Raw genomic sequence first — 17,849 nt, forward strand, 5'->3', positions numbered from 1 at the left:
TTAAAGTACATGTTTCAAAGGTCATTGCGGCTTAAATCTTTCCTCTTATAAAAGGCTTTTACACTACTTTTTTCAAAGAAATGAATATTAATCACCTTGATTTATATACTGTTTTAGTTGGATTTCTTTGTTGAATTCCTCTTCCTGTCCTTCCGAGTCAAATAACAAATCAATATCATGTGGTTTGTGGTTAAATGGAACATAAAAATAAATAAAAAATAGAAAGGAAGAAAATTACTAAATAGCTGCCATTACCAATACAATATTTGTGAATAAAAGCAAAATCTATAATGAGCCTAATTTGCATAGAAGGGATGTGCTTTTGTAGGGGAAAATTATACTTTTTACTTGTAAGAATTTTATTTAGACCTTAAGTGGATATTTCACAGGTCATCGGTTGATCAAATATTTCCTCTTATAAAACGTTCTTCCTATACAGTAAAAAAAAAAAAGTAATTCATATTATCTAAACCAATTGAGAATTTTTTTTTTGTTGAATTCCTCTTCCTGTAATTCCAATTCAAATTACAAATCAACATCCTGTGATTTGTGGCCAAATGAACTCAATTGAATGGAATGGAATGAAAGCCATTTACTAAATTTGCAAATGTATCGATTAGCATCCCACGCTGAAGACAACCGAAAGCAGGCAATGCATACGCTCATTTAAAATTGTATATCAACCAGAAATTAGCAACAAAATATGATTTGACATACAGTTTATATATATATATATATTATATTACATTTGCAGATTCATATCACATGACACAGTTTGAGTTTGAGAGCCACTGCTCTAGCGCACTTCAATGTTGGTGTGATGAGAGCACATCTCCCACTTTCTCCTGTCATTCTGTATTCAGTGGGAATTTTTTTTTTCTCTATCAGTGAGCCGAAGCCACCCCGTCCCGGCAGGGGAGAGGAGCACGCTCAGGCTCAACGGGATGGATGGGTGGACTGGATTCAATTTGGATCGCCAGAGTTGGATTACACAGACTGTGACCAAAATTTATCTCCATTCTACTCCTCTCACTGCAAGCAGTATCTGATTTTTTCAGAGGCAAGCGCTGCATGCATAATATTGGCATGTGCCAATGCTAATGAGCCTCAGAAGCTTGGGAGAATCTATGCAGATACGAGAGGGTACAGATGGGTACAGATTTGACTTGTTATAATGTCAGGTTTTGGGGTTTTGTGTAAGGTCAGCTGTAAGAGGATTAATCCTATTGCAAAAGTCCTTGCACATCCATTCTTTTCTACACCAGAAGACTTGCTCGCATGGAAATTGCATGGATGCTTGTAGCGTTTAAACCCTGCACCAACCATTCCAAAATGATACACAAGTTCCCTGAATTTAAGGGAATAGAATTGCAGTTTCAATTTTGAAACTTTATTTTTCCAATATACTGGCACCTCACACCCAAACGGCTGAGGATGTTTCATTGAACTTGAACTAGTTTTGCATCCAAGACTCAATGTTACAATACAGATTAGAATGGAAAACAAAAGATGGATCTGAAACATCTTCAGGATTAGTTTTGGGACTTTAAAATGAACAAAAGCACTAAAAAGATTAACAAACGAGAAGTGTGTTCTTTGTGTTCAGTCACAATTCTGTAGTGCTATAAATCGCCTGGGTAGAAACTAAACAGATATGTGTGTAATGATGCGTGACACTTTAGTATGACATTAAAATCCATTTATTTTTTCAACAGATGCTGTATGGCAGTGAGTCAAAATCAAAGTGACTGCATCTCAAAAGCATTTTAGCACATGCTTTCACATACACATAGCGGCAGGCGTATACTGTGACTGTGTAGTATTTCAAGTGTTGTATGAAGAAAAAGATTAAATATAATTCTATAAAACAACAAATAAATATTACTGAGATTTTTTTGGTTAGTTTCACATGGCCCCTCCTCAGCAAATCATGCCCAAAAAATAAATTTTCACTTTGTGAGTTTTTAATGTTAATTTTGTTAAACCTGCACATGCGTATTCATCAAAATGTTTTGTTGCATGTGGATGCAAAACGTTGCGATCAGACAAAACTAGATTGCATGCCTGCTTTTATATTAACGTTAAAAAGTTTGGGGTCGATAATATGTTCTAATGTTTTTGAAATGTTGCTTAAGTTAAACAAGGCTGCATTTATTTGATCAAACACACAGTAAAAACACTGTGAAATTATTTTAAATAACTTTTATTTTAATATATTGTGATATTATTTGTTATGAATATAATATATTGTGAAATATATTATATGTTGTGAATATAATATATACATTTAAATATTTTCAAAATATATGCTTTCATCATCTGTTATTATTATTACATTTCTTATTATTATCAATGGTGAAAACAGTTGTGCCTCTTAATATTTTTGTGGAAACCAGAAAATATTTGATAAATAGAAAGCTCAAAAGAACAGCATTTACTAAATTTACTGACACTTTAGATTCACTGAATGTGTCCTGAAAAAAAACCCGGCGTACTGACCCCAAACTTTTGAAAGGCAGTGCATAATATGAGTTACTAGTTTAGGAAGCTACAGTTTCCAAGCAGCTTCCAACACTGACCTGCACAGATCTGTGTGTGTGATGAATCTGGGTGAGTGTGTGAGCCGAAGACATGCTCTCGCTCTCAAACTGCCTTCGGACGCTGGCCAGGCCTCCAGGCAGAGAACAAACGTCGGCGTCCTCCATGACCTGATGAAGAAACAGACAAAGACAGACCGGTCGCCTATGTTGAAAAATCATGCTAAGCAGATTTATGCTTTTACAAGAGCTGCAAGATTATGGGAGGCAAAGTGTGATCACTTGTCTCTCGTCTTCATCCACCATTGAACAAAAATATTCATATATTCATGAGACAATGCGGCTTACGCACACACAGAAGCACAGCTTCCAGCCTTTATCTCATTATCTTTGTGGCTTTACAAAATCACATTTTAAGATTTTGCATGACAGTCTCATTTGCATGGCATCCCGTCTATGGCCCTGATATCGTGAGGTTTCATTTTCTCAGCAATCCCGTTAACCCGTCAGTCGCCCCTGAATTGTTGTCTATGTGCACGTGCTTTCGCCCTGTTTCAGTGCCTGCTTAGCTTTAATTATGCATACATAAATGCACCACAAAATGATTGAATATTGAATGCAATTTGCAACTGAAAACCAATTCATTCATTCAACTCAATTCATATTGAAAACCATTTCTAAGTGTTATAGATACAGGATCCTAAGATGTGTGACACTGCAAACCAGAAGCCTGAATCAGCTCTATAAAATGATGAAAGTGCTTAGCTACATTGCATCTGGATTATGCCCAGTTATACCGCTCTTCTGTGGCATTTGATGTCGAACTCCTGCCATGACTAATGAAATGCATAAATAAAAAATTATCTTAACTATAAATGGAGTTTACTGCCTGACAGCAACAGTTAACATTAATTGCTGCAGGTAAACAATGCTTTTTGTGAATAAAAGAACAATCTATGATGAGTCTAATTTGTGTTTTGTTTCTTTCATGCTCAATTGGTTTATCTCGTTTGGATTCATTAATTAACTGCTGCAAAAAACCCTCTGCACAACTAAAAAGTAAAGACATCCATAATGCTACAAAAATGTATATTTCAAATAAAAGCTGTTTTTTTTTAAACTTTCTATTCAAAGAATCCTGAAATAAAATCACGGTTTCCACCACAATATGAAACAATATGTTTCTGCAACAATATGCAGGACAACTTTTTTCAACATTGATAATAACCAGAAATGTTTAACGAGCAAATCAGGATATTATCATTGAGTAATGATGCTAAAAATTCAGCTTTGATCACAGGAATACATTTATGCACACAGTTATTTTAAATTGTAATAATATTTGACAATTTGATTGTTTTTACTGTGTTTTTAATTAAATAAATATACCCTTGGTGAACATGAGAGGCTTTTTTTTTTTTTTTACATTAAAAAATCTTGCCAACCCCAAACTTTTGAAGGGTAGTGTATGGTCCTTGTGAAAAGGTCTGACTTCATCTATAGTGCCTTACTATAACCACAATTTTTGTTCACTTAAAACACTGAGAAATGAGTCGACATTATTCCACAAAAACTACCGGTGTATTTTAACTTGTACAAAAGCTGAAACAATAACTTTGCTGTACTTTTGACCCTCCTGTAGGGATCTGACCTCAACTGGGCACAGAGTGGATGTGCAGTGCTGTTTTTAGCAGCCAGCCGAAGAGAGAGAAAGAGACGGAGGGAATTGGGCTTCTGGAGAGGTCCTGAACTCCCACTGGTTACCCATCAACACATTTCACTCTCACACTGACACAAAGCCACAGACAACAATGATGTCACTGTACTCGCACATGAGCAGAGGCATTCGGCCCATCACCTACAGTAACTCAAGGACATGTTTTCTGCGCCCGGGCAAGAAAAACTGCACAATATTGCAAACATTTTTGCATTGATAAAGATGAAAAAGATGCATTGTGAATACATTGCTGCCTTGAAAACCCATTTAATATAGCATAATATCACAAACAATAAAAAAGTGGAAATTAAAGGGATAGTTGACCCAAAAATGAAACTGTCAACATTTACTCACCCTTAAGTTGTTCTAAACCGGCATCAAGTTCTTTCTTCTGTTGAACACAATATTTTTTGAAGAATGTTGGTAACCAAACATTTTCTGGTCCCCATTGACTTCCATAGTATGGAAGAAGAAGAAAAAAAATAAAAGTCAATGGTTTGACAAAAAGAAATTGTTTGGTCACCAACATTCTTCAAAAATATCTTCTTTCGTGTTCAGCACAAGAAAGAAACTCATACAGCTTTGGAACAACTTGAGGGCGAGTAAATGATGACAGAATTTTCTTTTTCAGTTCAACTATCCCTTTAATTCTTCTGAAAGAATTCACACAGTAACAGCTAAATAATTAGCAATTACTTCACTGTACTCATTAAACGCTGTTATTTCAGAACATCTGATTTTCACAAGGACAGTTTCAAGTTAATTTCAGTTAACCAAATGTTATTTTCAGCTTTTTAGAGCAAATTTGCCAAAATTGAAAGAATCAAATGTCAAAAACTAAACAGCTTGGCTAATAGTTCTTTTTTTAAGCTTAATAAAGAAAAAAACTATTTGCCAACATATCAAGAAACATAATTCAGATAATATAAAAGCACTCCACTGTTCAAAAGTTCGGGGCGGTAAGATTTTTTTAATGTTTTTGAAGGAAGTCTTTTATGCTCACCAAGGCTGCATTTATTTGATTAAAGATACAGTAAAAACAGAAATATTATATAATATTATTACAATTTAAACCAACTGTTTCATGTTTGAATATGTTTAGATGTAATTCAGTCAGGACCACTATCGTCAAATACGATTGACAACTAGCATACAGTTAGGATTGGCGGTATGGTTCTGTTCTGGGCAAGAACTCCCTGCGCATCCATGCAGCCTATAGCATGAATAAGAGCAATAACCCCCCTTAGGGTAAACAGAACAGAACCAACAATGTATGCAGATATCATTAATTCAAGATTTTAAAGTACTACATAATTCGAGAATTTATTCTGATTCAAGGGGAATCCTGACTGAATAGAGGAGGAGCTGGGGAGGGGGAGGGTAATTCGCTCCTGAGAAACGCGATTGGTGCTGATAATACTGAAGGAGCTTATATACTGTATGTTACAGTGATAAGCGACGTATTCCTATTGGTAGACGTGGATCAGCTGAGAATCAGCTGGTGCGAGTTTGACTAACGTGTCCTGCCAGAACTGACGCTACGCTTGATGTTACTTCTGATGGCAAAGCTGAATTTTCACCATCATTACTCCAGTCATCAGTGTCACATGATCCTTCAGAAATCAAAATGCTGATGCTGCTATTTGATGTAACAGAAATCTTTTGTAACATTATAAATGCTTTTACTGTAACTTTTGAACAATTTAATATGTATTAATTTCTCTCTCTCTCTCTCTCTCTCTCTCTCTCTCTCTCTCTCTCTCTCTCAAAAAACAACAACAACAACAACAACTTTGAAACGGTAGTGTATGTCTGTGAAAACAAGTCTTATACTACATCCTTTTGAATGTCATGTTTGATCTCATGTGATCTTGTGAGTCAAGGCCACTACTGACATCTCTAAATTCAGTTTCTAAGAAACCGTTTTTAAGAGATTTAACCAGAACTGTCAAATCATTAGAGAGCTGAGGTTTCTGCATAATGCACTGCCTACTGGAGTCTTCTAAAGTCCATTGCTTTTCTAATTCGTTTGGTCGCGCTCGTGTCCTCATCGCTATGTTTGTCTGTCAATCCTTCTGTCTCTATTACTGAGACAAGCAGCGCAAATCAAACAGACGCTGGTTTCTATTGTGATTTGATGTACCACGCAGCAATTACTGCATAAATCAATGAGTTTGGAATTATACATGAATTTGACACCGAGTGCTTTCGGTCCTCACACAGTGTTTAAACGCAGAACAGTCAGAATTTATCAGCTTTGATCGTTTTCTCTAATGAGACGTTGACATAACAAGTTTGGGTGGCGCACAAGTGCCTCATTGAAATGATATTGGCTGATCAATCTGATGGCACTCAGACAGCTGGATGGGAACTGCTGAGTAAACAGCGTTAGTCTTTCCAACAGAAGCTCTTAAGGCTTGTCTAAACATGACTGATGGCTGAAAGTGATGGAGCAGGATCACTTAAGCCCCGCTTACACCTGGTATTAACATCCATCTTGAGCGATTCGCTCACAAGTGGTCACCTGACACCGATCGCTGTTTACTCCTGGTATTTACATCTTAAATGAGTCTCCTATGATTGTATCGGATTTCATCCGTGTGTGTGTGTGTGTGTGAAGCATACCGCGCTGGAGAAGCCTGTTTTGTCCTGTTTGGAAACAGCCACCTGGTAAACAGCCATGCGGTTCTTCAGCGGGACGGGTTCGGAGTGAGCGCTCTCTTCAAGAGCACCTGTCCTGGATTCTGCAACGCTGCCTGCAGGTGTAAATACATCAACAGACACAATAAAATAATTACATTTGTATATAGTCTTAAGAAAAAAAGAGTGGTGCTTGCTTGTGCATTATGTTTTTTAAATGACCACCATAGTCCTGGGTGGTTACTAAGGCTGCGTTTACACTGGCATCAAAAATCTGATTTTTTACATCCGATCTGAGCCACGTCCAAATGTGATTTAAATCAGATACATATCCGTATCTGGACATCTGACCAGAAAAACACGCATATCCGATTCCCCTTTGAATCCACAAGTCGAGGGCGACATGTTCGCCCAAAAATTCATATTATGAAGCAGATGTGTCTGTAAGTGCTCACACTAAAACTCACAGCTTTTTTTATACTGAGGTGGGAACTTTATAGTTAAGAAATTGTGCGCGCACAGAAACATTCAAGATAGAAACAGGTTTTCAACCTTTGACCTGTGAATTTTATAAATAAAACAGCTTCGTTACTGAAAGCTACATTATATTTCTCAGCAATGAGGTGATACATTTGCTGTTTTTGTAAACAAACTAACAAGCATAATTATATACATACGCACACTGTAATCCACACTCACAATCTCCCTCTCTCTCTCTCTCTCTCTCTCTCTCTCTCGCTATAATTGATTCAAATTCATTCAAATAAAAACAATTTTACAATGCTACTTTATTTCACTTCAGAATTCTACATCTATCGAGTCGTAGATAAAATAACAAACGAAAATTAGCTTTATTTTCTGGTCTATATCGGTTCAGTCACATTTTGCGCTGAAAACATCCATGACAGCTTTTAACTTATCCAAGCTGGCAAATAGGGTACCATGAGGGAAGATGCAATGTGCATTTACTTTTTAAACTGTAACATATTTAGATTTAAGTTTAACATGGGCAGGATGATGATGCATCAGGAAATAAATAGAAACATTTGCTAATTTATTTTGTTTTGTTTTAGTTTGTTTTTCATAATTTAGTTCAGTACAAAGTGTAAAATCATTCAAAGAGGCCATCTTACCCTACTACTGGGGTAATTTGCCCCGCTACCTGGCATATAGTACAGCATACAGAATATATAAATGACTTTTGATATAATTCTTATTAATATTTTTTAAAGTGTCAATGTAAAATACTAAATCAACTATTCTATTTAAAACTGATTTTAGAGAAGTTAGTTGAATAATTGAATAACCGATGACAGACAGAGCAGAATCCCGGTAAGAGATTTAGTTGTTGATTCATCTGAAAGGAAAAACTATTCTGTGACTTGTGTACAGTATGTAGGCATATGAATATTTACATTTTTTATTGCCCATATTTTAATTGAAGATATGTCATAATAGCAACACTGTGAATGCAAATTGAACGATTTCACTCAACTAACCTGTATTTTTTAATGAAGGCAAAGATGTCTGAAATGTACATCTAATTTGTGGAAATACTGAATAATAACCCATTAATTACAATAATTATTAAATGTAGGAATAACAGTATTTTCTAGAGACACGAAATTAGACCAATTAACCTCAAAACGGCTTCGGTTGATTAAATCTCACAAAAGTGGATATTTAGATGTATTGACAAAATTAAAAATAGCATAGCCATTCATCAAAACAAAAGTGCTGAGATGAGATTATGTGCAATCAATGGTCAGAGAAAAAAAATAAGGTGGGGGGGATCATCTTACCCCAAATTACTCTAATAAAAGCCACCCGACGTGAATCATATAAAAAAAACAATAGTACGGCCCTTCAAAACCCAAGGGTTAACCATGCCGCATAGTAATGCAATCGCCAAAAGAATCATTTTTGAAGGGGATTAATGTAAACACAGATATCGGTGTGGCGAACAGGACGGCCGAGGGACGTGAGAGAACGTCGCGAGGCCGGTGGTGCGATCTGGGTTTTACTTATTGGCTCAGGACAAAAGCTGGCACAGATCAGCACACCTCTCAGACTGATAAGAGAAATCAATCATGTCTAGCACAAAGTGTGAAGGATGAGTTACATGCAAAAGTTCAATACTTAGTGTTAGGTGTTTGTTCAAACCTGTAAATTTCAGCAATACTAAAAGCGATGCTTGACTTCACAAACACTACCAAATTATACCAGGTCATTAATTCATAAAAGCAAGATTAACTGCTGGGCATATTGAAACGGAGTCAAAAGATTGTTCTACGATTTAATCCTTGATGAACATACAAATCTCCAGAGCTGTATTACTATTTGACATTTTAACCACAGATTTTTAGGTCCTCACTTTGTAAAAACAACATTTAATTTAATGCACCATGCCAGATTTTTTAGGTGGAACGTGATTCTAAAAACTTCAATAAAGACTGATTACAGCAATCTGGAAGTCATACAGTGGCTTCATTAAGACTTTAATTGTGTTGCTCATTAAAAAAAAGGAGATGAATTGCTTTATCCACAACAAATGACAGTTCACTAATGACTCGACAATAAAGTGACAACATTCTGCACTCGGCAAGCGGGCTAAATTGAATAATCAGAAATCCTATTCAGTATTCAGCCAAGCGCCTTACAAGGAGTTCATATTCTTGGATGCAGAGCAGATACGTCCCTAATATCACTTGTGACCAGAGGTCATATTTGCAAAGGTCAAATAGATGGTCATACATTTAACTGCAAGAGTTTGCATATCTACACAGGACGCGATTCCAGCTAAGACAACAGACTATCCGTCATCGCGGTCTCCAAGGCCAGACACCTCCGAGTCGTTCTAGGATGAAGTCACGCTATATTTCTAACAAGCCTAAACATAGCCGGAGGTGAGACCTTAATGGGAAACGTTGCGAGGTGGTGAAGAAACTTTCATAACCTAAGGCTGTCTCGCTTCCATCCAGGAGCATCACAGAGATCAATTACACCGCCAGCCCATCACTAACCCAACTAAACGTTGTCGAATATAAAAATGTGGCTGTTGTAAAATCTCATTAAGGGAATGAGCTGTTGGCATCTCGAACAGTTTACGCATCAGAACAGAGCTTCTAATCCCACCCTCTGTGTTGGCACATTGATATTGATGTATAGGCAAAGCAACATGCACTAATGTGGGAGTACAACTACCCGATTCCTCTGAAGGACTCAGATTTGTACTGACTAAAGGGTTTATAATAGCCTGTCACATGTGATTGAACTTGTTTCTGACATACAGTTCTGCATTAGCTCTATATGCTCTGTACCAAAAAAATTGTGAGCCATCTAACTAGACAGCATTACTATCTTTCTTTCTTATACAAATTCAGCCAGCATCATATCCTTACAGAAGACTGTTGTATAATGCACTGTAATGAGCTCAGACAACAAAACAAACAAAAATCCACCAAAGATGTTGAGAGAACTGTCAATAATTAAATTAATACAAAATTAATTGATACATACAGTTCAAATTACATTTTAAATTATTTTACCAAATATTAATATCTATTTGGTCAATTAAAATACTCCGTATTTGTGTGTGCATTTTTGTGTGGCAGTTTTGGAACAGAGCTAATATTAGTTTAAAGGGTAGCTTTGATTTTTTCATAGATCAGGCACACTCTCAAATAGAACACTTTATCAAAAAAAAAAAGAAGAAAGATCTTTTTGAAGATAGCAATTAAAATTAATGCGCTCTGGATGTGTTAGCAAATGCATGAATATGAGATGCGGTATGGCTTTTATTTGTGTTTCGTTATTAGGAAAACCATTCACAGCACTGACAGCAGCATTGTGGGAAATGCTTTGGTGTCTTCATTAGAGTGACAGTCTAAGCCGGGAATCTGATGACATGCCAGTGAATGAAATATGTTCAGGATGAGGATGAGCGCAAGAATCTGTAGCTTGTTGGTGGTGGTCACCTTGCTGGTGAACTATTCATATCAAACACACACACACTAAGTTTGTCATGAAACACTAAATGGTGCAGGCTGATGGGTCCTTAACACAACTGATATTGTTTACATTGTTAACTTCATGGCACAAGCTGATTGGTTCATGTTCATTGGTAATTTTATATATGCTGTTTGTGCTGAAGCGGTATGTCTTACATGCTCAGCAGTGTATCTGTGTATTTATTGACAGTAATTGGCAACAATCAACAGCGGCAACGTTGCAGATCTATTCCACCAAGACCAAACACATTAACATGGTCATATCTATTACCATGCTAAACTCTCAAAGAGTTGTCATGAAAGAAATATATATTACAATAGTTATTTTGCATGACTGTTAAGAGAACTGGGGAGTAAAATATGCTTTAAAAAAATCAATTCCAAAAGGTCAATAAATCTTATTATCTCCTATTTAAAAATAAGCTTCAATTTCTTTCTGCAAAACATAATTTCTAATTTTATCTCTTTTGATTTTGGACTGAAAAATAACCAAGTCATTTTCTTGACAGGTTTTCTGAGATTCAGACCAGTTATAATCTTACAACATCCATTATATAGTGCACTAATGGCTGGCGACTGTCTGCAGTTGCAGTAAAAGCAGCGGGGCCGATCATCCCATAAAATGCTGTACTGACGCACGATCAGCAAAACGGACTCTTCATTAACTTTTAACGATTTCGTTCCATTTAAAGACTTATTTATGGCACTGAAGCATTTATTAAATAGGTACATAAAGATGAATAAAACGCTTGTGTCAGGTGGCGTGTTTTGGGTTCACTTCTGTATAAACGTGCTTGCAGCCCAGGTTTTTGAATGGTCTAAAAATGAAATATACGCTTTAATGGCTCTGAATACTGAAATACAGTATTTGGTCAGGCATTACTATGTGTCCCTATAAGTTATTCCAGTGTCACATTTAGTAATTTAATTTACTTACTTAATTATTTGTCATGCCGCAGAAGCTTTTATCTAAAGCTTAAAGCACACTTATTATCTGCCAAGAGCAACCTGGGGTTAAGTCCTTTGCTCAAGGGCACTAAGGAGTTTCATGCATCATCTCTTGTGGGGTTTGAGCCTACAACCTAGCAGTTTCCAGCCTGATCATTCAGTATTATGCAACACACAACCTCTTTTTACTTCAGTATTGTGGCATATTTCTATGAAACAGGATTTTCAACAAGTCAAAAGGGAAGGTACTTGATCTTATCTTTCGGGAATTTATGGTATAATGAAAAGTGGGCATTACATAGCAGAATGGAGTCACGTGGTTAGAGGAGAAGCTGCGTTCACACTGACAGTGATTAAATCTCCAGAGAACTCCAATATCTGCACTCCTCCCACAGCCACCGCATCCCTTTGCTGCTTATTTGATTATTACAGAGATAATCTGTAGGGCTCAATGGCAAGAATTTTTTCCACTGGCCAGGTCGGGGCAGTGGTTCAAATTTTTTATTTGCCCCACCACAAAAAAAGTAATAAATAAATCAAATAAAAACAGGCCTAGGTATTGTTTTAGTTGTATTTGATCCATGTAACCTTAAAAAATAAGGTTATGACACCAAAAACTACTAGCCAAATTTCAAATATTGTAAAAGTAATAATAAGTAGAAATAATCAAATTGCGAGCAATAGCACAAATAAATACAACAGAACACACATATACAAATGAAATTATTTTCAGGTTTTTTTTATGTAGGTCTAAACTAGATTTTCAGGTACAGAAATTGTAATCAAAATGTAAAATATGACTGCATTGTCTTCACTGTATAAATTTAGATTAACCATTATTACAGTTATTCAGTCAAGAGCAGTGAGCGATTTTTTTCTTTTCTTTTTTATTAACATAAAAACAGACAGCAGCAGGAATATTAGGCTGCTGTAACTTTAAGAGCTGCACAGATCTAATATACTGTTACACATGCATTTTATTTCTCATTTTTACGTTTACGTTTACTTAAGACATAACTGACTATGTTTACTATCAATACGATGATACTCGACAAGACGGGCATTTTACATAATTTTGTGTGAATATGTCCGTTCAAGCTCAGGAAGATGAGAAAGAGTCGGGCCGTACACTCCTCTGTATATATTCCTTATATATATATTTCATTTTATTATATATTATATTCCATATATTTCAAAAGAAATGCCTAAATGTTGAGGTACTGATTTTAGAGCTGAAAATATAAAATACACAAAAAACTGAGCTATATCACCCAGTCCTATATATAAAATATCCCCAAAAAGGTAAAATGTATCAAAGTATCAAAATAGCTGTAATCGTCCAGCCCTGAACCCAGAAGACATTTCTAAAATGCACAGCAGTCACATGATGCATGATCATGGGTGGTGGTACATAACATCACCGGGTAAAGAGTAGTCTATTTTAGCCGTGCTGGCGTGGGGGGTATGTTGGTGTTAACCCATCAACCTGTCAAGAAGGATGAGCAACCACAGACATCCACCACCCAAAATAATCCTGGTTACAGCTACTCTTGCGCTTCAAAGCATTTCTAATGCGGCTCTGTGTTAGAGAAGATGATGGAACATCCTTGTTCTTCATATTTAGGACAGCGCTCTATATGGCATGCTTAGCTTACTCTCAAGCTTGTGCTGGTTGAAAGCTTTCACCCTGAGATCGCACGAATCCTCACGCTTTAAAAGTGTCAACAATCCGGGGCTATCTTGTAATGAGTTATGTACAGTCCAGAGCTCACATGACAGGAAAGTGAAGTAATCTAGGCGCCAAGTAGCCGCAAAAATAAATCTAACTTATTTTAAACCAGGGTGACTGGTGGGGTCGGGTTTCTGAGAGAGAGCTGAAGAGAGTTAGAAGATCCACAATGTGATTTACTGAACGTTGATTCAACTCAAATAAGGGTTTTATGAAAGTGCCACAATACAGTGTTTATATACTGAACCATATATATCAGTGCTGAATATACTACCATGCTTAAACTTTAAAGTAGGTAAACTGCAATCAAGCTAAATGTTTGGAAAAAATTGTTCACTACACGACAAATGAACAAGAGATCAGAGCATTTATCTGCCACAAAACCAACAAAGATCTTAGTTAAGGTTACAACATTAAACAGTTTTTGAACATAAAGGCCACGTTTACACGACAACGATGTGCTAAAAACTGACAAGTCTTTCCTTTGCGTTTTTCACATACAGACTACAACGTTGTCAAAATGATCCCCATTATTCAAGCCAGGCCAGCGATGTTACTTTATAAAGAAAAACTACAAGCCTATGGGCTGAACACGTAATACGCATGACATCACTGTTTTCACAAATGTGCGTTTTTTTACACAAAGACAATAAAGGTATCGTTTTCAAAGACCTGCAATTTGAAACCCATTTTTTAAAAGTTTGCATTTTCAGGCCCCCAAAACACTGCTGTCGTGTAAATGAACAGACAAAGCACATAGACGTTTTTTTGTTTTTATTTGTGTTGTATAAACGGCCCCTTAAATGAAATACAATAAAACCAACACAAAATGTAACTGAGGCAAAAACACTGATTTAAAAAGCTGTAAAATTCAGTTTCAACAAATAAGTGAGTGAATCTTCTATTGTTGATTTCTTAAATGTTTAATTTATAGTAGATGAGCTCTCTAGATAAACCAATTCACAAAAATGATTCATACATCTCAATGCATCTTTTATGAGAAAGAGGGACATTTTAAGAGAGCACATTTTATTATTATCTCAGCTTGCTCGGTTATAAAAATGCACATGCAATACAACATGCTGACAAATAACAGCTATTCAGCATTTAATGCTACATTAGTATAAAGAAAGGTAGCCAAAAGTCAGCATTAAAATGAACCAAATAAACGTATAACCAAATACTTGTCTTATAGATTAATTGGTGCACCTCTTTGCAAATCTTTGCAATCCTCCTGCATTTCTGAAACAACTTTCCTTCATGACTGACGTCACAAATCCCTCATACTTTTCAAATCTGGCCCTTAATGTGTACAGTAACATCATAAAGTGCTACCGTGATATTTGAATGCCTCTAAGTATAAAGAAAGAGCTTGTGGCGCCTCATTGAACACCTCAAAATGCCTTCTCATAAAAAGCAATCCCTATTTCAATGTTTGTCACGTTGAAAAAACTTTTTGAGAGTGGGTGAAATTAAATTTGTAAAGTCAATTTTGTTATTTGTTGCAGAAAGTGTGAGGTAAAAGAGAGAGAAAACAAATTTACAGGCAATTTCAAGACAGTGACAGAATTGATCAGGTGAAAAAGAGACAAACAACTTCTTAATGAGAACCTTGTGTTTTCGGTCATTAAGACAGAGCCTAGAGTCTGACATCAGTCTGGAGGAAGATTGCTGGCGGTTCAGGCAAAGCTGTTTTATGACCAATTCAATAAACAGCTCAATATGGAATTTCACAGCAAAATGAAAAAGCTTTTATTCCCAAACACTGTAGAAACTACACCTGCCCGAGCAAAACGGACAGCCACGATGCTAGAGTGCGTGGTTGTCAGGGTGTTGCTAAGGGGTGTTTACTCTCAAGGCTCTCTTATATTCTGGGGCCAGTGTCACAAACATAATAATAGCCTTTATGTTAATACTGTGTTTTAAAGGGATAGTTCACCCAAAAATGAAAATTCTGTCATTATTTACTAACTCTCAAGTTGTTCCAAACTTGTATGAAATTATTTCTTGTGTTGAACACAAAAGAAGACATTTTGAAAAAGTATGGGTAACCAAACAGTTTATGGACCCTGCTGACTTCCATAGTATTTTTTCTCTCTCAATATCATGGAAGTCAATGGGGTCCATCAACGGTTTGGTTACCCATATTCTTCAAAATATCTTCTTTTCTGTTCAGCAGAAGAAAGAAATTCTTACAGCTGGAACAACTTGATGGTTGTTGATGATTGTTATTTTTGGGGTTAACTATCCCTTTAAGAAATGGTATGATCAACTACAGTAGCAGTTAGCCAAGGGGCATACAGTATTACTTTTCAGTATCAACTTAGACGCATCTAAATTTTTATGTAACTGACTTAAAGGTATGAGCAGTCTTAAAGGAAAATTGATGACTAACTTGTAAGACTAGGCTAAGCAGTTTATGGTCGGTAGTTATGGCTCATTGCAAGTCTGTGGGGCTTTGTCATCTATTTTATCATCCACTAGGTGAAAATAAGATTATTGTAAAAGACACAGCTCACTTCTCCTCAACAAACCACACGATTACAATGCCCATGGACACACACAAGCTAGAAGACAAATTCATCTAAATTTTATATTTATGCTTAGGGGGTTAATTAGCTAATACCACTAATGACTTAAAAAAAACTTATTAGAATATATGCAACAACAAAAAACAAAACAAAAAAAAACTGCTGTTTATTTACAGTATAGTAAAAAAAAGCAAAAAAAATACTTTTTCCTTTAATAGTTCATGAGTGTCTGACAACTGGTGTAATAATACTAATAATACTGATATTAATAATAGAATATTAAAATTATATAAAAATATGCATTAAAATAATATAATATTACTAATAATAATCTTTTACATTTAAATTATAATATATAAAAGTAGATATGAATACAATAATAGTAACAATACCAGTAATAATAACGATAATAATCATGATGATAATGAATAATATATAAAAATAAATAACAATAGTAACAATAACAATAGCAATAATGATTATATTAATAATAATAATTATTATTATTAAATTACATACAGTATAAATTAATAACAATATATACAAAAAACACAACCAAAAATTATATAATTAGGAACAATTATTCAGAGAAGGCTCTTTTTCAAGTTCTTCAACAATCATTAACAGAATCACTCTCCTCTCATCTCTGTACAGCAAACACCTGCAAGTCTTCTACTTCTAATCACAAAGCACAGAGTAATGTCTCTTCCAATCAATAACAATGACTACAAAACTCCTTGTAAAGTCATTCTTTCCACCACATTTCCTTTAAAATGCCATGAGAAGTCAAGTCACCTTTATTTATACAGCACTTTACACAATACAGATTGTTTCAAAGCTTTACAGTGATAACAGGAAAATGATTCAATGATGCATTGATGATTCAATGATGAACGAACAGCTGTAACAAGCTGAACTTATTATCCATTTCGCACAAGCCAAGCAGATCAATCGGTCCAAGCAGCGTCACACTCACCAACTGTGTGTGGGTCTGGAGGAAGAGGAGGGTTAGAGATCCACAGATTGGGCCTTTAGTTTCCTGCCTGTCCTGCAGGTCGTCAGACTCGCCAGCAGTCTGGCTTTGCTTAGTTCTCCCGAGGCTGGTGGAGACCAGCTCCAGCGGCACCCATAAATGTAACGTGTATCCAGTGAGCCTTCAGGAACAGCTGCTTTTATTTCAGACCATTTTCTTCTCTCCCCTCCCCTCGGTTCACTCCTGCGCACTCCCAACAGGGCTTTTTTTGGAGGCCTTCATGCCTTTCCTGTCATGCTGGGAAGCAACAGTCTGTGTTTCTTTCTCGACCTATAGGTTAAATAATTATTTTTGTGTTCTGTCATTAAAATCAACAAGCTGCATTATGGGATTATTACATCTGCAGTGTGATGTGATGCTGTTTTCCATTGGTTCCGTTGGCTCACCTAAAGCTAGCATCCACTGACTGTCCTCTGTCTGTCACACTCACTGATTAAATATGGAACAGAGGCGAGAGACTAAACGACTAACGTTGACACCGACACTCGCAAAGACTAATACATTCTTCAGAACTGAGCAAATTCCCAAGATCAAGATTTCATAACCGTTTAAGGTTTTTAATCATTTTTATGATTTTTCAGGCCTGAAAATATTTTTGAAATCCCTGATATTTACAGGTTGTTGTTTTTTTTCCAGGATAATGGAAACCTATTTGGGCAGGACATCAATGGGAAGCTCATCTAAATGTCAGGAGTGTCACATAA

At 36.0% G+C, this 17,849-nt stretch overlaps 1 protein-coding gene across 1 annotated transcript in view; it reads right to left on the reverse strand.

The window, feature by feature from the left end:
- Positions 1-17,594, reverse strand: part of xirp2b (xin actin binding repeat containing 2b) — a 43,168-nt gene extending 25,574 nt beyond the window's left edge. The window contains exons 1-3 of the mRNA XM_077216347.1: positions 17,089-17,594; positions 6,880-7,010; positions 2,580-2,708 (exon numbers count right to left, since the gene is read on the reverse strand). Coding sequence (XP_077072462.1) covers positions 2,580-2,708; positions 6,880-6,936 — 186 coding nt within the window. The 5' untranslated portion in view covers positions 6,937-7,010; positions 17,089-17,594. The remainder of the gene's footprint in view (positions 1-2,579; positions 2,709-6,879; positions 7,011-17,088) is intronic.
- Between the last annotated feature and the right edge of the window lie 255 nt (positions 17,595-17,849).

This window comes from Siphateles boraxobius, unplaced genomic scaffold (genome assembly GCF_051911475.1).
Source record: "Siphateles boraxobius isolate OS27281-9 unplaced genomic scaffold, OSU_SipBor_1 7, whole genome shotgun sequence".
Classification (NCBI taxonomy): Eukaryota; Metazoa; Chordata; class Actinopteri; order Cypriniformes; family Leuciscidae; genus Siphateles; species Siphateles boraxobius.